We start from the raw sequence: 23,394 nt of genomic DNA, 5'->3' as shown, positions 1-23,394 counted from the left end.
TACTGTGCCAGAGACCATTTTGTCAAACGTCATTAAAACAAAGTGCGCGACCAACACCACCGTTTTGTTGACGATATTGTAAAAGAACAATCACACAACAATTTTTACCAAAATCCTATTCAAATTTCAATTTTCAGGCCGCCCGTATTTCAAAAAATTCAATATTGATAATATTTATGTATTTTCATAATATCATATCTATGATCATGGGAAGATGTTTTTTCATAATCTTATCATATTAACAACTCATTGCCGACCTAGATATTTGAATTATTGATTGACATGGCAATTACGCAATCAGTACGAAGTTAAATGTATCTGGAGGGCTTCACTTAAAGTAATTACAATCTGCCAGTTTCTTTGGATTCGCTGTCCAATGTTGTGACGTAAAAATGCATATAAGGTTTAATATGCATTTCCAGTCACGTCGCCGTGGCAACATTGGGTCGAAAAACAAAAATATCGTAAACCTCTATCAATCAGACCACGACAATCGAATGTTTGAACACTCTGGACATGGCGCTTTGATGAAAATTGCATGTGTTAGCGACAATGAGTGCGGTAATCGAATCACCTGTAATTGGATTATTTTGTAACGCACACTGGAGCAGCCGACGGGGTGTTGGCTGATAACTCAAGCTCGCTTTCAATTTAAGCTGTCACTTGATACGGCTACAGGAAACGGAAATTTAAAGTGAAAGTTGTATTAAAACAAGATGCTATTAGACAAATATTTGATTAAATCTGGAATAATGTCATTTCTTTTCGTTTATACAGAACAGAAAACGCAATGGTGTGCTGCTTTTTGAAATTCAGCCACGCAATTGTTATTCAATTTATTTTTCCGCTATCGACATCACAGAATTATTTTTTGTTATTTTAAGGCCTTTGTTAAAAAGAAAGAGTAAACATTGCCACAGCTTTTTCGATAAATTAAAATGACAATAACCATGCGTGGAGTAGAGGATAAATTAAATCAAATTATTTTAGTATGATTCATTGAAATAAAATAAATATCAGTTGCCAGGGCAGTACATCGCGCAATAAAATCCCATGCCTCTAGGCAGTTACAATGTATCGTGTAATTGGTCTCGTTACCAACCTGCTATGTGAAGGTCGGGACAACGATCACTATAAAACCAGTCCAAACTTATAATAATCAACTTTAAAAAGTAAATAAGTGCAATAATGTCTCCTCCACGCATACACGCGTCTACATTGATCGACCCGTGACGAAATGTTTTTCTCCGTTATTATTGGTGTCCAGTGACCCGCTCTATGTAAAAGCCGTTAATTAAACACACTGATATTGCATGTGTTTGCAATTATTCTGTAATCCCAAACTGGGGAATTCCTTTAATAGCTGACATGTACAACGCACGATAGAACTTAAAGTGGGGGAGTCGTCACCTACGCATGCGTCAGCTGACCCTAGCGTGTCTTTGATTAAAACAACGTCTACCTATGAGCCTTTGCGATCTTAGCATGTGTTATTATCGTCGCCTGGGACTTAATTTCCGCGCATGCATAGATGACGACCCCCCCCCCCCCGCTTTAATAGATTATCGACGTATACCATAAATCTACTTCTTGATTATATTTTAATTAAATAAGAATTTTTCATAGTGGCCTTTGAGTAGACGTCTAGGATACCGATTCCTCACCGTATCCTAGTAATACATCCGCTATTTAAATGAACAGACCTGCACTAGTTGATTGTTAGCGCGATCACATGATCGGAATTAGACAGACGATGTATGTGGCAATCTGCAATATTCGCTGCTTTCCAAAGTTTAAACAATGGTTTATATAAATCCGCACGTAGTGATAACGTCGTCAGACGAGTTTCAGTGAAATTTATGCGACAAGTGAATGTCGCATGGTTACCTTATACTGCACGTTAATCACATTATAACACACTATATACACTTCATTGAACATTTTCAATGAACTGAATAGTGACGACAAATGATGTGTTCCATAACAACAATAATTTGAACAAATTGCGTTGTAAATAATTATAAGCAGAAATTAGAATTTTCTCATTAAATGCATGATTTGCATATCACTTGCCCGAAAGCATCTATTTATCGATAAGTTGTTTTAAACAACGTCATATGACTTGATTGAACATGTACTTGCATCTAAAAGCAGACATACTCTGGACTAGTGTAATAATGGTGGAAATATAATTTGGACGAAATTATTTTCCTGTAAATTTAAAAACCATAATTACAATACCATACTGTTTCACTGAAGATATAACATTTATTCAAACCTTGTTGATTTAATAAAAAGTTCAGAATAACAGAATATGAATAGAATAGAATAGAATAGAATAGAATAGAAATATACTAAAATGGAGCCACACAACCATGAAGCTAACACATGTACAGATAATAAACATGCTTTATCAATAACTTGCTTCATGACATGCCGATGCGAACTCTTGCGATAAGCATGTACTCAACGTTTTGAACAGTGTTGGGAATAGGAATTGCATACCTTTTGGGCCGATAGATTCAGATGAACGCGTATTATTTATTTTCTATGTGAGCATTCACTCGAAATTAAACTGGGTAATCGATGACGTTCACTATTCTAACATCATGGTCTATCGTGAGGTAAACGATGTTATGTAAATCTATATAGCTTAAAATAACACGGTAATACACTTGGAATATCATTGCCACGAACTGACCAATGAATCTTGTTGGTTATTGGTTCAATAATAATAAAACAAATGTTAAAAATATAATGTCGCTGCTATTATATAAAACGACGCCTGCGTTTTATATATCACTCATTTCTATATTCGCGTTCCACTTGACTAATATATACAAATGTATACCCATTACCATGTATTTAATATATAGGTAATTGCAAACTAACGTTAATTAAGGTTTCCAATTTCATATAATTAGTAGTGATCTGTTTCCTGGCTTACACAAAATGGTCTATATATAGGCTGTGCAAACTTCAATCTGTCATAAATTGAAAAGTAATTGATATTGATTATTATTATTATTATTATTAAATGCAACACACTCTTACACCAATCCAGTATCATGATTTACTAGCCGCAAATTGAATAAATTATTCGCTTCGTGTTTATTTCAGGAACACAGTTTATATTTATATATCATGTTTATCCGTTCGTTGTATATGTGTTTAATGAAATGTGTCGATCTGTTTGACCAACGCTATAAAATTATTGTGCCCAACGTTGAAAATAAACCGGTGTAGCTTGTGTGGAGGTCTATGTGGTTATTGACAGGCATGAAGAGCAATTTGAATTGCTATGACTTTCATTTATTATTCTAATCATGTATGATTTTTGAAATGTCTGCATTACCTAATATACACCCATACTTTTGATAATTTGTTAAATTCTATATCTTCATTGTTATCAACAAATATAATCAAAGACGTATAACCACAATTTGTTGCTATAACGCAGACGACACTGGTGGATTACAGTTGGCGCCAACGTACACGTACACAGGATGGGTGGCATGTCGTGCAAATCGATTATAGTCATGTTAATATTTCGTTCTATTCTGTTCAATTCTACACCAGAATGATTGATCATGTTTCAATATAGTTGTTTAAATGTCCAAATACAGCACCATATTGCAATATGATGTGTACTTAAACTGCACGCTATGATGTATTGTGTAAACCGTGATTGACGTCATAGTTTAGTATCTCCGTTTATAGTGTGTATAATTGGTGTGAGCTGCTATCACGGGGGTAAATCTTTCTCCTCGGGTTCTCCACACGTGTCAGAGGGGAATCTCGTCTCGTCTCTATATCTCGTCCTCTTGAGGTACGGGATCAGGAAAGTCACTTAAGCTTTACAGTCAAATAAGACACACACAACAAAATACGTTTCAACTCTCGTCTTAGTCGGTCTTTGAGCACTATAAGACACAGCGCCCTGGGGAAAAATCCCCAAGACTATCGCAAGGCTGATCCAAGACTCGCCCAAGACTGCGTCAAGGCTCGCCCCAAGTCTCTCCAGGACTGGACCACGACTCCTCGGGACTGCGTCCCCTGTTCTGGTGTACTCGCCAAGACCAACTCAAACTCTCTTTATTCATTTTCAAAACTCTAACCAATTACAATACAGTTAAAAGACTATAAGGCGTAACCTTCAATCATACAGCCAATCACACTAAGTACTGAATACGTCATATCTTTTGATTAATCGTTCACTACATTAATAACTACGAATACCAACTGTCAGAATTAATAGTCCGAATAGCTACGGTTATCTTGTAATTAGTTCCAAATCACTGAGCCAAGTTCCGTCAAAAACTTCAAATAGGCCTAAACGATGACAGACATAACACAGCAATTCGCTAATAATCAGCGAATTAAGTCGCTCAACAGATACGCGAAAACAAATGCATGACACTGCTGTATAATTTTTCTATACTACCTAAAAAAATATAATATTGCGGGACAAATAAATTATTTCTAATGATAATGACATACTGCGCTGTCGCGTGCATTCTTGTATAGAATTTTTGACTAGACAGTTGTAATGCATACTGCAATACCGCATAATAAACGGCAAACTATTCATTTCTCCTGCAACTATTGTACCGATTGGTCCAATAACGGAGATTCGGTGTTTTTTTATATGCAGGCGTGAATTATGAGAAACGCTATTTCACATTCAATGGTCTTCAATTACATTAGCTATAACACATGAATTCTTTGATCTCTGAACACCATTTGAATACCATATTCGAAGTTTGATTATTTAATTAAAGAACAATTTTTGATAGGCATATGTTCATACCAAATGCCAAGGTTAAATCGGCACATATGTATAATGTCACGGTCAGTGCTAAACATGTTGCTTATCAAAACATCAAACCGACTTGGACATTTTTAAAACGCATGAAAATATCATCACCATGGGCATCAACGGTATAACTTATTCACGCAAGCCATAAATTTATGTACATTTAACAGTTGATATTGTTATAGTTTGGATAGCGCGTGGATTCGTCCTATTCTATACTGTTATACGGTGCATGGAATAAGAGTTGCGGGTATAAAAACATGTGTTTGAAGGTTTACAACAAAGCCTGCGGCGCTTTACTGTAACAACCATTGTCACAAAAACAAACAATATGGTCAGCAAACAACACACACATAATACATTTTATGAAACACATCCATGCCAATTTGCTTTGAAATATGGTTATTATTTGCATATTGCGCTGATTCGTGAGAATCGTTTTTTTCTTTTCGTACATAATTGTGAAACACGATTTCAGAATAGTTCACCCAAATCAGTGACGATAATCATTACACTGAGTTTGCGTATTACGTATCTATTCGCTGATTTCCAGTGTATGGTTATTCGTCACACATCGCGTTGAATTCTGGATTTCAGTTGCACATTTTATTGGCACTGAGTTAACGATATAACACCATACGTTGATTGTAACCCGGTAAACACTGTCATGTCGAATATTTCATTTACATTTGACGTTTTGAGAATGAACTATTCTATGCACGTAGACAAACAATGTATTTTACTCGCGTTCGTACGTCGCTAAAGGTTCCATATTTAGTAACAGTACATCACGCCGTTCCTAGCATGTTGCCTGCTAAGGCTATTCTGTATGTTTAGATTGAGTTGGAATCAATCACAAGTTGGTATTATTGCATGAAATACGACATTTTTCACAGTTAAATATTATTAATTTCCCCCATGATATATTATCAAAATTGATTAAAAAATGAATAATTATTTTTTTTTCAATTGTTTAATCTTGCTTGAAAGTTCAACTTGAACACGCACACTTGGGAATATGTTACTTTGATAATTAATGTCGCAATAACATAATTAAATAGAAATGCTGATACTGATTATAAATAATAAATGCCGATAATAACTGTAACGAATTGCAGTTTCATTATTGTCCTCATCTTTGTTACGATACCTGATATATACTTATAACTACAGTGCTTTCGTTATATCCAAAGAGTTCAATTTCTTCAGATAGATGTTCACATATATACAACGCTACGACATCACATGTAGCAAAGTATGTAGAAGAAAGTATGTAGTGGACATTACATTCAAACAAATCACATTAACAAATGTTCAAAATTTCTGCAAATTAATTCGACACTTTTCTTAACCCAAATATACGTAATATCACATCAATAATAATTCACCCATGCTTAACGTCATGTGTTCCATTTACCGTGAACCTACGTAACACTTTTACATTTAGTTTTTGAAACAAAAAACTCCTGCAATATTTATTGAGTTGCGGAGTGTGTGACATTAAAATAATAATAAAAAATATATGATATACACTAAAAAGACCACATCATATGGAGAACGTTCACAGTTTTGTTAATTGTAATCAACTCAATGTGTTTTGGACGCGTATTCAAGACGTCGAAAAGCGTTCAGATACATTTGCATAAAAAAGATCGTCGTGCATGAGCGCCGATTGCTGTTAGTTCATTATATTAAGGTTAAGAAATATCGTTATTTGTAAAGGCATCACTATATTAACAGATTTGAAAATGCACTGGTAAAATAATTACTCACTGTTGAATCAATTCAAACTGTGGTCGTTTCACTAGACATGTATAATAATTATTATACTGACGATGATGATGATAAAGCTCTCAATGTATTATGAATATGAATGTAAATTACGCTAGAACAATCAGTTATGTCGAAACTCGTATTATATTAATTTTCTACAATTGTGGAATGATCTCATTAGACAATGTTTAAATAAAAAAAAACATATTCATTTGTTCACGAATGGCCACACCATGAAGATTATGTTTACGGAGGTCATGCTAAGTGTATTGACCAGATATGGCAGGTTCTACCCGTATCGGGGTTTGGTGACAGTCGTATATACATACATATGCATATAAACGTTTGTTATCGGCTAATCTGCACAATGCATGTGGGTGCATATTCGGCTATTACAAGGTACAATTGATTAAATGATAGCATCTGCTCTTTGAGAATATGGTCTATGACAACCGGGTGAGTAGCTTATAAATAATACGATGCTTAGTAGAGTAACTGCATTGAAGCATTTCATTCTATTTGTAATATCCAAGTTATCAGTTCAATTCTAAGTCAATAAGGAACTTGCTTACGTCTCGCGAAAAGTTGCTGAGTCGACGTTGAAGTTGGTTACATATGAGCCACCGTACTTTACAGTTCCTAACATTTCTGTCAGCAGCTCACACCAGAGAAACGAAGAGAAGATCGTAGCATTAACTAGCCACAGGGAGCTTAGAAATATGCTTGTTCAGCTGTTTTTGAAGCGATCGGAATCGAAGAAGTGAGGGACAAAATTAAATGTCTATGTATCAAGGGCGTAGCGGGAATTTTGTTTAGCTAATATCAGTGCATTTTAGCGTATCCCTGATCGGAAACTATCAAATGTCGTCTCGCCATTTCACTGATACACAATGGCATCAGCAGAGTATCGTATTCGACATGTATCTATCGATCCTGCAACGTACTCGGGGCTGTGGCACGTCGTGACTATCTAACGGAGTGCCTGTCTGACGGTTAATTCAAGCTTTCGTGGTATAAATATTGAACGAGCCTACAGACGTGTTAGTTCGTGGAAATGTTCTACTGTTATAAAATATGTACTAATCTTTCATTTGCAAAATATATCCGATTTTTTCTCAGTACAGCATTCTCTTCCCTGGGTTCATACCATATTGTCATTATTGACATCGTATTTGTTTAAGCATACCATAGTGGTGGTGTAGTTTGTATCAATAACATATATTAAATACAAATATAACAAAAACGATTATCAACGCGTACTGCATATTTAATAACATATTACCATTTATTAACACTGATATAACATAAATATTGTCTTGATAAACAATGTATTTGAAATAAATTACTGTTATAAATTTTGCTTATAATTACAAAAAAACAATATAAATTAATAATACAAAACAAATTAAAATTATATTGTTGAACTGTGAAGAATCAATGGTCAATAAGTTTATTATTTATTTTATTTAGCTTTCTTCGCTGTTCAATTTGTTAGTATCAAAAAGAAGTATTTATCATCTAAATATAATATCACAAACATCAACGCAAAATAATGACCACGGTGATTTTTTGTGGAGTGGGCTCTGGTGTCTCTCCGTCATTGCGTTTACTGATTCAGATAATCAATTTGATTGAAACAGTAGACGCGATCAAGGGAGAGATTGGAATGGACTTTGAAAGGCAAGAACCATAGTCACGTAACACTTGCACTCCCAATGATACCTAATCGCCATTAGCTCTAAAGAATTTGTTTAGAAAATATTTGTTTCAAGATTCTCTTCTTGAAACATCCATTATTTGCTGCGTCAAAAAGTTTTTTTTTTTTAATATTGAAATAAAATTAGAAATATCATCATATTATCATGTTTAAGGTCTTATGCAGAAGTGAGAGTAAGAGACAACAATTACCAACCAATGTTTATAAACAGAATACCACGTACAAGATTTCCTTGCGTTGTGTAATTTTTGATGAACTAAATTTTACGAACACGCAATTTACACTGTAAACAAGAAAATGGTAAATGCGTCAGTTTGGTCTAATATAAATTTAACTTCACTCATTATTTATAATTAATGTCACCCTAAATAAAACATGGAAGCAGAAATAACAGGCAGTGAAAGCAACATATCGTCACGTGATTAGTATGTGCATTTATGCGGTATTTACTATTTAGTATGATGCTCTCAGAGGGTGAACATAACTCAGTAAATATAAACTTCTCTTAACAATATAGAAAATGATGCATGCATTGCGTATTGTGACTGACACTGAGACATAATGAATTTGCAATCGAGTGTGATTGTATTTCAGTCTGGCGCGCAATGTTCTGCAGTGGTTGGATAATATATAATATAGAACATGGCACTATATGAATAAAATGTACGGCTACTTAGAGAGATCACGCTTGCATATAACAGTGCTAACCAAACAAATTTAAAATTGCATCAGAAATTATTTATGGGTACATAACATAGATAATGCGTATCGCCAATTGCTAACAGAGAGAATACTACGACTGTCGCAAATACAGGGTCTTACCGTGTATTTGTCTGTCTACTATTTTGATGCGTGAATGGTCACCGTGAAAAATACAATATACTACCTCACGTTTTAATATCTGATTTTAAATTTACAATGTTAATGTACCCGTCCAAGAAGTCGCGCACTCTAGCGACAAAAGCAATTTGGTGAACTCAACAAAATATGGGAGACGGTTATAAACAATGTTGTTTAGTTGAATTGTCGTTTGTCGATCGGAATATTATAAAATTCTAAAATGAATTCATTTGTCATTGTTGGATGACCACGGGCAATATAATGCCGTAATTTCCCCTATGAACGTCACAGGAACTCTTAGAAGTTTTTAAACGTGCGAGTCGACTAATAAAATGCATTTATCGCAAATATTGGACAAATGCAATGTAAAATATTATTGTAATTGTATGAATTATTCAAGGTTATATTGAACAATGATAAACACATTCATTGAAGAAGAAAAGGTCAGAAATACGTCAAAACAAACACGCTTTTGCTAATGGCAACACTATCTGACATGCAATTCGGTCACACTATCTATCTAATTTAACAGCGCCGAACACAAAATAATAATATGGCCAATGAGTCTATATTATGGCTGTAATTGATATATATATCAAAACTTTGATTCTTATAATATAACATAATATATTTTATTTTTGATATACTATAACCGTGAGTTATAAATCACGCGATTGATTGATTGATTTGAGCGTTTTTCTTTAAGTTGTGATATATCTGCAATTTAGTGATTATTGAATGTTTGATGATTGAATGGAGTTGTCTCTAACTGCAAAATCGGCTTAGGCTACTCAATCAATACTTGCGGGCTTCGAGGTTGAAATTATGATATTACGAGCTGATACGTTACGAGACGCGGGCTAGAACCTTAGAACGGGCTTACGAAGTGTTCGCGAACACTAGCTCGGAGTAAGCGGCCAAAATACCGTTGTATTCAAAGTTAATTTGGAAGATGTACGACATGACAATCAACGCGAGCATATTCAGAGACACTATTCTCTAGAGAAAACTGATAATGAGACTCTGTACTACTTCACACCATTTTACAATCTGTATTCTGAATTCTCCTAATCTGACAAACAGTATTTATGAAAAATCATTCAGTGAGAATTGTACGTAATCACAATAATAATTTGACTAGGACGCCATTTATTTTGAATTTATTTTTAAATGAATAAGAATCAAAGGTACACTCTAATAAAGATTCAAATAAATAAAATATTATTCTCAATATATTTTGTTTTAAACTTTAAATTTGATATAAATCATATTGTGGATATTCTAGAAAAAAATATAAATATAAAAGTGTTGATGAATTGTTGATATGAAATTAACACGGTCATCATCACATATAAGTACCAAATATACTCCAGTTGTATGAAAATAGTCTGAATCGGAAATATGATATCATTTTGCATCTACTTAAATATGTAATGGGTTTTTGTGTGTAAATATAGTATAACGCTAAGTATAAAAAATACATGAATACTAAATTGACATTTGATTATATTTGCATATTGCTCACAGTGAACGTGAACATTTCGACGCCTTGCAGCGATGTGGGATTACGCAAATAGTTCTGGAAACCGGTGTAATTCCGGAAACAGACTGAGGAATATATTTCGCTTTGTAGTTCCATGATCACATTCGCTGTATATCTCTTTAATGATCAACACGCAACAAGGATTATATCCAACCCCGGCACTTCAATACTCTTTCGCATTATGTCCGTTAATTTGATATCAGTAAATCAGATTTATGGACGTAATGGTGTTTGAAATAACACGGCGCTGCGTGGCAAATAAGCCGATAAATTGCCAATGAGATTAAGACGTAATTTAAATAACAAACTCTGCTACAGTGCTCGTTCATGTATTGCAAAAGACAGTAGCCGCATTATGCGACAAAATAGAATACATCGGTTCATTAGTTTTCGACTACTTAAACTCATCGTACACCGCAACGCAGACAGCTTTATATATGGATGTTCGGTTCGGCTGTTCTGATGATGCGTCATATCGTGTGTTTGAATCACTAACCGCTGCACTGCCAGCTGACACCATTGATGGCCAACCAATAATGGTTAATCCGATGTAAATCATGTAGCAGTTTGATAAGAACTGTTGTAGTCGACCCTAGCAGACTATTGCATATGTATGACAATAATAATACACTCTACTTCGTAGTACATCTAGATTAATATATTTTGCTGATCATCCATTATCTAGTACCACAGTAATACAAGCGTGATGGTTTAATGTGACTCACTGTTTTCACACTTTCGCGTTTAATAACACTCTTTATCAAGGTTGGTATATTATAACAGCAGCTTCTTGAATAATTTATGTTAGTTTGTACGTCTGTCACGTTAAAGAAATAAAGAAGTACATCCTACGGTTTTGCTAACTCGATATAAATATACACCTCCACGAGCCTGTGTGCTACCGGGAGGTCGCGTATCCGATTCTGATAGAATAGATGAATCCATTTTGACGCGTCTGTCAAACATGCGCCTATTGAGTGTTTGCGCAGCACATGGCATAGGACATAAAACAACGTGACTTGAAGTCGCATTGCTGCGAATAAAATGAGGTTACTACGAGGATACCGAAAATATGCACGAAGACAGTACAGCGGAAGTATCGACCAACGCGCAGCGGAGAACTATGGCCGCGTGCATGCATTTCGGTATCCTCGTAATAACCTTATTATTATACATCTTTTCCTACTAAGGATACATCATATTTCGAACAGATTGAGCGAGCTCCTTTGCATGGGGTAATCATTCCATATTTGGAATTTGCATTACCTAATTTGGTAGGATGAAAATACCCAGGGCAATATCGCAAAATCACGGCACGCTCTAATTTATGGTGTTACGATGACAAATGTATAATAATGTTTTTTTAATACACACTTTTGTATGATGCGATTACTTAATAAGCGGGCCTGACTAGCAAATGTGCACAGTGGCACGGTTTTCACAAATACCTAGAGGTAACAAATGACCAACTATTCAATTAAAAAGTAAAGTTGACAATTTAGAAACATAAATATTGTGTAAGTGATTCAAAGTTTCTGTCCATGCAGCCAGTCTTCAAGAAACTCCCATTTTCATTTTCGATCCTGATCGATTCATTATACAGCAATGCCGCTGAATGATTGATTGTATAACAGAAATTGCCGCACGGCGTCGTCTTCAAAAAAAAAACCCTGCCCAATGTGACGTATGCACGGCGCTAATGACATTCAGCAATCTACTTGCGAACCGAGTCACGTGGATGAGTCTATGTCGATACACACTTTAAATCACAAATCTTTTTGTCATGGTTATTGCCATTTATTGGGTAAATGCATATTCAGAATATTAATCGATTCTTAAAAACGGTCACAGACAGAGTTCAAGGTCAAATAAATAATAAATCATTTTCCACCAAAATTAAACTCTCATTAACAAAGGAGTTTATTACATCTGGCCGTTTACCGCTGATGCTTGTTCCTGGATAATTGATTCGATATTGAATGCATGACCTTTGGAATAATTATAGTACTGTGTTATTCTAATAATACTGCGCACATTTACCAGTAGCGTAGGTGTGTTGCTACAGTTGACTAGGATCGGGTTTCGAATATAGTTGATAACAAAAATATTGAAATAATACTAGACAAAATCTTTTATTTTTTCTTATTAACAGATTCCACTGCCAACCAACATTATTTATTCGCTACGTATTGCAACATCGACTTGCATTTATAAAACCATGTATCGGTTGTGCCAATGTAAAACCAATAATCATCACATTTACAATCTGAGTAAAACGTCTAGTATGAATTACATTAAGCGGATTGCAACTCCGACTCTGATTTATTGATTTTGTTTACTGCGCGGTATTGTAAATCATAACAAAGATTAGTTGATAATTATAATGATTTCTGTGCAACTCATAAATCCTAAACTCCTTCATATAATCACATCACCACAGCCGCTTACTGCAATAAAAGGCGCTAACATTCGTCAATATCCACCAAAAAAACAAATACCGTAATGGTGGCACCTTCGCTGCTATCAACGTACACTAGTAACATTACCCGAGGCTAAATTAACGTTGATAATAGGTTTTTAGTGCATCGTGACCATTAAGCATGCTTTTGTTTCATTCGCGGACGCGGCAAGTTACTTGTCTTTCGGTGCAATCGACCATTTGTTAAAAAAATGCACGGTACAATCAAGTTGTAGGTATTAATTGTACAGTCCTGTCGCAGGCTGTGTGTTATCACAGTGACGTGTGTCACGCATTTTGTATCGAAGGACAATAGACCAATGACCTGTGAAATCGTAACTGATTTATGTACATATCACATTAAACTAACATGCTGTTTTCTACAACAACCCAACTGCTTAGCTTGTTGAGTAAACAGAATTTTCATTCACAAAGGTCATCGATCTGTTCGTTGTTTCAAATCCAGGGCGTTGCTACTTATATAATGTGTCATTCGTAAATACTGAAGCGTCCCATGATAGTAAATGGGGTTTGTTGATAACAACAGAACTAGTAAAGTGGCTCTATTTGAGAATGTACTTTTCAGGGTAAATGCTGAATAAATACCGTTCTCTGTCGAATATTAGCAGGCTGTTACTTCAATGGTTAAAGGTATTACCAAAAGGTATTATTACATGATTTAACTCCTAGTTGTACTTCTACTGTGGATAAAAATTTACATTAGAATCTGTAAAAAAAGTCTATGCCCTCAACTTTGAAACAGCTTTGACTCAAATATATACTATTGGCATTAATATGTATATTACATCCTGAATGCAGGTAGACTTTAAAGCCCCTTCAGTACACCTGCGTATTCGGCATTTGGACCTCTTACACAAATGAAAAATCAAACATTATAATAAATCCCATACTCATACCACTTGTCTACATTATATGTACATGGTATACCAACTGTGTAAACAATACAAACAACTGTCAACACCGTCAATTCTGTCAGTGATAAGATACATGTCGGAGAATAAGAATGAAAAGGAAACAAAGAATTTTTAAACATTACACCCAAATGTGTAAGTACCTCAGGACTTGGTTTTTTTTTGTTTTTGTGTGTGTGTGGTTGATTTGTCACATTTGGCAATCAAGATTCAATGTGAGTGTATGTATACGCCATTACTGCTACCGATGTTACAGATTAAAGCAAAATATTTGTAATCAAATGTCTGATCAGAGCATGGTATTGAATCCGGTCTCTACATATCACTATGTACAGTATATCCTTAAGCTGAACCATCTCGTCGTGGATGCCTTGCCACAATCTGATACATGTTATGTCGACTTGAAAGGGAAAAAATATACAGTAAGCAATTGAACGGATGTTCTCACTCATTGTTATTTCACGCTTATTAGTGTTATACAATAAATAAGTAAAGAGAACACGTACGATGACATAGTGTTGAGTAGAGTGGTCTAGAACACAATACTATATTGAATTATACGCGTGTTGCGCATTGACTTATAACAACGGTGTTCTCACGATATGCCATTCCAATTATTGATGCATTCGATGCACCGATAATATATTTGTTTAATTATTTATACTTCAATATTACGTTTCATTCTATCCAAGCAAATTATTATGATTGGCTTTTGTAATTTGTAAGCCCGGTACAAATTCTGGTTGACATTAATTACGTACAGTTAATCACTTTCAAAAGAAAAGCAATATACTATATATTAATAGCCTGTGGGTGTTATGGTGAAAGTTTTAGGGAAACAAACCAAAGCAGAAATCAATGTTCTTGTATTCACCTTCTGAGCTGCATTAGGAATCATTGGATGGCGTTCATAAAACACTTGCTCCCGAAAAATATATACCCTAAAACTAAACTATATTACAAGGATCTGTGGTACAGGAATATACTTATATATGAACAATGTTGACGAATTAAACAGTATGAATGGTCTCATCTAACGTAGTTTCTAGACATATAAAGGACAGCAAAATTAGTTCATTCCATCCCTCTCACATATATAGCGAAGAGCCAGCCAGTCACATAGGTAAACTACAATTGTCTTGTGTGGTTTGATGGATATATATACAATCATACAGTATTATAGAATGAATTGCCATTTAATATAAAATAGATCGTATTTAAAATAATATAATCACAAGCCTCATAGGCAATATTAAATGGGCAGCACGTGAATACCCATGGGATGCCATCTAGAAAAATTATTATTGAATGTGTGTTTAGTAAAGTTGTTGTTTTACCCAGGAGCACGAGACTCCAGCTTGATTTCTCTAAAATATTACTGCTCACATCGAGAAAGTAGATAAGCCAATAAAACGCCCACGCCATTTTTTATGTGACACCCGTAATTTTAGTTTTGATCCGTGAATGGTGAGACGAATCACTTCAATATAGCATGTATGTGTTTCTGCGGTGTACTGATGCACGATGCATCGTAGCACCAGGTTTCGCTAGTGTCACCATCGTTGACATTGGCACCGGCGCAATGTTTTACCACAGTCCCTCAACACCCGGTTGGGAAACGCTAATATTTCTTTTGTCTCAATGAGTGTTTCGCGTTCGTCAAAATGTTTATTCATTAATCCATGTGAACGCAAACCTACTGTTATATTAACATAAAATTAGCATATGGTATGACATAATTTTTAACAGAAGCCTTCTTGATTCTACGAATCCCTATACACTTCGTTTTGATTTTGGCACAACGCGAGAGACGGTATATTATTTACCGAAATGCGGGAAAACTATGAGGATTTTGTCAATTTCGATATCGATTGGAATAATATATTGCAAGAGAAACCAGAAAATGTTGCTGCTGAATGCATGAAAGAAGGCTACGGAAACGGAGACATCGACGCAGCCATCCATTCTGCCAGGACCGCAAAAAACGTATTGAACGTTTATGTGTTAAAACACTATCTAAGTTTGATTGATAAAAACGAATAAAATCAACAGAACAGCTATTAAAACAGCATTGGGCACTTTTTTGAACTTCCACCTTAATATTATTATTAATAAAATAGTAGTTCAAGTTGAAAAAGTATGTTTGGGAGGGTTATTAAGATCAGATACTCTCACTATAACATCGACTTTGGTCGTTCGAATCACCATCTTGATATAACATGAACGAATTTTGTATGCTGTAAATCAGGGAGCTGTCTAAATTCTGTGATTTTCTGAATATCGGAATCCGACTACACCAAAATGGTTCAGTTATTTCTAAGATATAAATCAACGGTTCTTCGAAATTTTAGGCATCAATATTAAAAAAAAACTTTGAACAGTCGTTTTCTTTGAGCGATACTCAACGACAATCTTGGTTCGTGGACGGATACAAGTATCTACGGGGGCAAAACTAACGGTAAAATAACCGACTGAAATAAACCCTTTAATGCTGCTTTTACACAAAATAATCTACATTTGGAAACAATTAAACTACAACCAATATGACGACTGTGATTGTTTTAGATATAGGGACGCATTTTCACAGGGTGAAAACTTTTTGTACAGCTTCACCATAACACGTCACCCTGCAATGAACAGTGCTGGCTCGAAATAAGCTGTATAAAATGGAAAAGATTCACATGCGCAGAACGGATGACAGTGTAAATCTGGGAAGATCCAAAGATGCTATGACGTCATGGGTTTTACTCCATAAGCATAACGCACACTGTTACCAGCGATCGGGGGATCAACACTTTCGAACAAAGGCGTTTCCCAACCGGGTGTTGAAAAACTGCGGCTTCACCCATCCCGAAATTCTGTACCCTTCTATTAGTTTAATTTTATTTGACAACGTCGCCATAAAAGACCACTCTGCTGAACTTTTGTTCTGTAAATAGTATTGCAAACATCGATCCTAGTATTTAGTAAAAACGTCAGCTAGGGCAAGTAAACGTTCAATGTGAAAAAAGCGTCGAAGTCCCTTTGAAATTAAATATTAGCGAAAAACTTTACTGAGCTGTTATGCTCTCTTTCAAACCAGTCATATGAGAACATAGTAGATCCCTTTCCCGTTGCTGAGAATCTTCGTCCAAATCCTACCATGTTCCTTAATATGCCATAAAATCGCCGAGGGCAGACAAAATAAATCTTTGGCCATCGGACCCGCGCGCACCTGGCAGATCTAATATTTTTTTTTTGATTTTGGCTTTGAATAAATAAATTGATCGTTGGTGGTTCTGTGAGGTCCTTGCAAAATGCAAGATCTGGATGTTATTAACCGGATGGGAATCTGTTTTAATAACTTAAGTGCAAGTCGAATGTTGCATTATTTATTCAACGTAGTCCCAAAAGCGGGATTACACGCACGTACGGTATTTTTTATGCATTAATCATAATTACAATACTTCCCTGTAGGCGTGATCTGTTCTTTTCTTTCTCCCTCTACGGGCACATAAATATGACCACGCTAAAATAGAATCCTTTTTTACTACAAAGTCGTTCCAATGATTAATCGCATGGCAATGGTGCCGACAGGACAGTAAAACTGCCAGTGAAGATTGACTGCTGAATTCTATCGTGATCAGACAACAAACACATTATAGCAGCATCACTCGTTATACAATATATAAGTTTTCTTCACTATACGTTGGTATTATCATATTTGAATTTGACTTCACCAGGTATAAATGTTTCAGATTATTTTAAAGTCCTTGGTTCAAATTGTAACAGTCAGTAACAGTCAAATTGGGCTCTGTCGCAGTGGTCAGATAGGTCACACGGGATCGGAATTCTCATTTCAGACTTGCACGCTATGCAATACGCATATTAGGAACTCTTACAATATACTTCGCTTAGGGTGACATTCGTTTGACTTCTACAGTATAACGTACAACATCAGAGACTCTAGAATTATTAACATATTGAAATTGGAACTACCGCCCTCTACGATTACACACAGTCAATAACATAGTATAAAAAATCATCTATTTGGACAATGAACCAATCACCCATACTTCCGTAAAAATTATTAATAATTGTCAAATTGTCGTGGCAGAGCGTTGCTTTGTATATATGAACGGCGACTGCGGGCGTCATTTCCCAAATTGAGCCTGTCAAAATTACAGTTAACAATGGCGGATAGTTACACTTGGTTAGGTTCACACAGATGTCATTCACTCGCTTTCAACTTCCGTTTAGATAAAATCAGCAGTCAGCATATGCTAATATATCAAATAATGCTGCCTCCACCATCAAGATAATTCGTCACAATTCCGTCATAGAAATATCAGATTAGTTGTTGTTTTGTGTAATATCTCCCTCAGCCAATGTGCAAGTATTGGGCAGTGGACTTGAATAGTAAATCACGTATAAAACTTATCCTATGACGTGGTAGGATAGTACATTCAGAATATAAACAACTATTTCATGCACTGAAATAAAGTTAATTCGTAGTAGGAGGGCTCTTTGAGTAAAGTGTAGGGTCGCATGAAAGAGCCACGAAAGAGCACACAGTTATTAGTAAACATTTTAACTAAGCGCATACTAAAATTGAACATTTCGGCTTACAAAATGCAATTTCGATCATCAAATCTTTCCGGATATGGATTTCTGCATTGAAATCTCGAGTTATCTTCTCACAAACCATACAAAATACACATGTACCCTCGGATACATTATCTTGGAACGTCGCCTTAAACAACACAGTTAGATTATAAATGCAAGATACGTGTTTACTACTAATTAAGGTAAATTACACCTTTACCGGCTGGTTCTGTGCGGGGAAAATTTTTCGAGATTGGCACAACTTCAATACCAAAAAAATATTTTGTTAGAGTTCATCCGACGTACTATATGCATTGTTGTGTGCGTGAATATAATGGTTATGAAGTGTCCGTGTGTCCACTGGGATAGCATATACATGTTACGAGATCTACTCTGTTCATACAAGATTATTGTGATAAACAAGGCAAGTAATGCACACCCAGAAAACAAAACGCAGTTAACCCACACTAAGTAATTTGTTTCTGGCTGTCTGTAAACATGCCAACCTTCATCAAACAAATTATTCACAAAAACAATGTACACCTATTAATATATCTGATAGAGGTCAATCCAAGGTTATATAACCTATAAAAGCAATTACGATGGTAATCTTCAAGAACTGTTCGCTAAAAATGTAGAATTAATGTCAAGCTATATATAATTATCAAAACCATCGGGCTAGTTGTAGTAGTAGAAGAAGTCGAAAATAAAATATTTTGTCAAAAATAAATATTTTATATAAAATAGAGAATTGAAGAAAATGTACAAATCCGATAGAGGTGGGTCCAAGGTACCTACACATAATATATCAAATATAATCGGATTGGTAATTTTTAAGAAGTCATAAAAGGAATTGTTGACGGGCCATGGACGTATGGACGAAGGATATATGAACATATATCAATCATTATTACAGCGGAGCTAAAGAATTTTGGCTTTTTATTCCTGGTAATCGCATATATATATATATATTCGTACTCATTGTATACAATTCATTTCCATGTTAAATGACTGAAACAGTACTGCGCCGTCCCCTCATGAACATGGTGGCGCTATTTGTCGAGTTTTTATTCAACATATGTTTGTTAACACTGGATATCGTATTTTATCTGATTACTTAACAGTATATTACGAAAATGGCATAAAAACAGCATTTGCGTCGAAACTTGTCAAAGATTTGTTCAGCGACCATCAGAAGTATATACGCCCTGTCTACAATAGATCGTCAGTCGTCACCGTCGTACACAGGATGACACCAATACAGATACTCAATGTGGTGAGTATAACAGCGCCACCAACCGCCGATAACACAGTTTACTGATAACACAATATTTCTATTTAATTTATTAACGAGATTAGCTCATCTACTATGTCTTGTTTATTTTTTGTTTGAAGGATGAACAAAATCAAGTTATCAGCATGAAAACATGGATGAGTCAGGTAATAATTACTTCAACACAGTAATGACGTTTTAATTATTCACAGCGGTCACGATGCGTCCTGCACAATGTGGGTCCTATGTGACGTTTTGTTTGTTAAACAAACAGCGCGCTGTGTGGCGACTGCGACGGGTTACGCCACGACCGCGGTGCGCAGCGAGACGATTGCGTTGCATTTATATATTGTGGTGAGAAGTGTCTCATACTTATTGTATGTTTCTATTTCTAGATCTGGAACGACGCCTTTCTGAGCTGGGATCCTGATGACTATGGCGGTGTGGACGAGTTGCAGGTTCCTATCACCGAAGTTTGGCAGCCAGATATCACACTCGTCAACAGGTAATTGGAAATAAATAATGTATAAGTTTTATTCTACAGCGTGATGCTCTCGATTAGCTAGAACATTCTAGGAAAACCCTAACGCAACAATCATAGCGCATGTCATTTTAACGATACGTTATATTTCATGCGAAACAATTTCCGTAGCGACGAGTTTGATGTACTGTTCTTAATTTGTTCATTTTCGAATGTACTTACAAAGTATAAATAACGTGACAGTTAGTGTTCTCACGTTTCCCGAGACTTAAGTCGTTAAAGCGACGATATATCATTTTTGATCCATATATAGACTAAATTTCCAGGACGCAAATATTTGTATTCATACTAACTAACACTATTAGAAAATATACATATATTTAGCCAATAAAAAACACTCGATTCTTGTACGAAATTTACCATACAACGACGAATTTCTGAGTCAGTTTTGGTCAATATAAAAAGAAAAATTATGAGAAGTAAGAAGTTTGGTGACAAAATTCGTTCTTTAACCCTACATAAAATAGATTTTCTTAGCGATGATTTTTTTTGATATTTCAAAACAACAAATACGAGAAATTAGCAATCAAATTGTACTTTTTAATTTTGTCAACACACGCCCAACTATTGTTAAGAAATACATTATTTGAGATGGCTAACATAAAGCAATACACCACACGTATTTCTGATTGCAATTTTCTAGATAAAATCGCAAGTGCAAGAGTTTTGTTAGCAAGTATATTATAGCGTTAATGATGAAACTAAACCTGGCATAATGATCTGTAATTTGAGGTGTAATAGTTGTTAGTTGTTGTTAGTAATCATAATAATTACGAGAACCGTTTGTTTTCTTTATATAGTTCCAATACAAACACCATTCAATACGATTATATGTATATAATTTTATGATTTGTTATCATCTTTACCCATCTTACGACCTAACCAAACTAACGTTGGTGATTAAGAATACAATTTACTCACTGTATCATCCATGTGTTTTTTTAGTGTTCGACCGGGATTCCAAAGACATTATGACACGGATGCTATCATTTCGTTTGATGGAACAATAACAGCTTTACAACCAGATGTATTGGAAGCCACTTGCAAAATTGATCCGCGATATTTCCCGTTTGACCAGCAGTACTGCGCATTCAAATTCGCGTCATGGTCCTACCCCGGAGATAAAATCAATCTTGTTATGGATCCAAACACCAACATCAAGTTATTCGTGGTGAACGGCGAATGGGAACTTCTAGGAATGCCCAAAACACGCGAAGAGGAGCAGGATCCTTGCTGCACAGTACCATTCCCCAAGTTGATATACACAATGCACCTGAGGCGGCGCTCTACTTTTTACGTCTTCAATATAATTCTCCCGTCATTTCTTGCAAGTACCTTGGTCGCTGTTGCTTTCTACCTCCCATCGGATTCGGGAGAACGTGTGACTTTATGGGTGACCAGTATATTGTCTCAATTTGTTTTTCTCAACGTGGTGTCGGAGTTCATGCCTCCTAATTCAGAACACCTACCATTTTTACGTAAGTACTGGTAGTATTATTTTTAAATATTGTTCAATGTATGTATATGTAATGCACATTTAAGATTCGGCTCGGTATAGGAGAGATCACACTTAAAATACTGTATTCACATATGACTACGTGAATCAATTGCACTTGGCGGAGTATAAGTATATAGAGTAACCTGTATTTGTAGGAATTAGGAGATTAGGAAACATACACTGAGTTCTTCTAGACTCCACTTCATTGCTCGACACTCTGGCGTGACGGTGTTTGTGTTTGAATAATGAAGCATATCTAACCCAATTTGAATATAGTAAACCCTGTTTAAAGCAGATATATGGACTGTTGCCTCAATTTTATTTTTTCGAACAGGTAAAATAATCGTAAACTTGGCCGTTATTTTGAAGCTCACGTGTATATTATTGTATATTACAGAACGATATTTCTTTGCGTCGATTGGCCTCGTGGCGGCATCTTCTTTTGTAATAGCATGGTCGCTCAGTATGCACTTCAGAGGTCCACATTGTGAAGAAGTGCCCACATGGCTGAGTACACTAGTCTTTGAATGCCTGGCTCCCGTGGTTTGTCAGACGAAACGAGCCAAACCGTTCTTGCAAAGAAAGAGTAGAAAAAATCTAAAAACGAAATCATCAACAACAAAAATACGAGAGGAAGTAGAAATGAACTGTACATCTTATAATTCAGGTTTTGTGCACGAAAACGGACAATCGTCGGTAACCAGGTTTAATAAAATCCCTAATGGTGTGTTCATTGTGGACGGGTCCGTTCACCAAAACGGTCAAAGGACGCACCGAGACAGTCTTGAAATGGGAATATTTACAGAGAGCGAAGAAGACGGAAAAGATGACGACAACTATGTCAGCGAAGAGGTAGAGAGAAGGCGATTGAACAAATGGCGGGCAATATCTCGTATTATCGACCGCGTCTACTTGTTGCTATATTTAACAATACTTATTGGACTGCTGCTTGGGTTCATGTTGTCGCTATACATACGGAATCTAGAATTCCCAGAATACGAAGAAAACTAACTGTTTTTTAATTCATTTATTTTACAATGATTTTTTGACAAGTAACCCACCTGAATTGACCTGAATATGCTTTAATTATTTTGTATTCTGTATGCGAAAAACCCACTGCAATATACTAAGCCCGGCAGATCTCCTTTTTTGACAGCATTGAAATATATAAAACTAGATAATTCAATACACTTTACTCCGTGTATTCTTTAAACATGCTGAGTGGATATTATTAACATTGTAGAAAGTACGAATTAACGATTATTGTTTTATCACAGATTCTAAATTTTCAGTACATTTCAGAACCGAGGCAACACATGCTGAGACTTGCCTCAATTGTCACAAATAGACTTAACAATTACTGTGGTTGACTGAATACATGTGTTTTTTTAAAACGCCAATGTGCCACAAATAGATTCT

At 35.5% G+C, this 23,394-nt stretch overlaps 1 protein-coding gene across 1 annotated transcript in view; it reads left to right on the top strand.

Annotated features, from left to right (window-relative positions):
* LOC100372996 (neuronal acetylcholine receptor subunit alpha-10-like) overlaps positions 1–23,165 on the top strand; it is a 28,599-nt gene extending 5,434 nt beyond the window's left edge. Inside the window, exons 2-6 of the mRNA XM_085491513.1 lie at positions 19,788–19,939; positions 20,059–20,103; positions 20,332–20,441; positions 21,423–21,955; positions 22,373–23,165. Coding sequence (XP_085347639.1) covers positions 19,788–19,939; positions 20,059–20,103; positions 20,332–20,441; positions 21,423–21,955; positions 22,373–22,986 — 1,454 coding nt within the window. The 3' untranslated portion in view covers positions 22,987–23,165. The remainder of the gene's footprint in view (positions 1–19,787; positions 19,940–20,058; positions 20,104–20,331; positions 20,442–21,422; positions 21,956–22,372) is intronic.
* The last annotated feature ends 229 nt before the right edge of the window (positions 23,166–23,394 follow it).

This window comes from Saccoglossus kowalevskii, chromosome 16, assembly GCF_978046115.1.
Source record: "Saccoglossus kowalevskii chromosome 16, keSacKowa6.1, whole genome shotgun sequence".
NCBI lineage: Eukaryota > Metazoa > Hemichordata > Enteropneusta > Harrimaniidae > Saccoglossus > Saccoglossus kowalevskii.
This window is presented reverse-complemented; position numbering and strand designations above follow the sequence as displayed.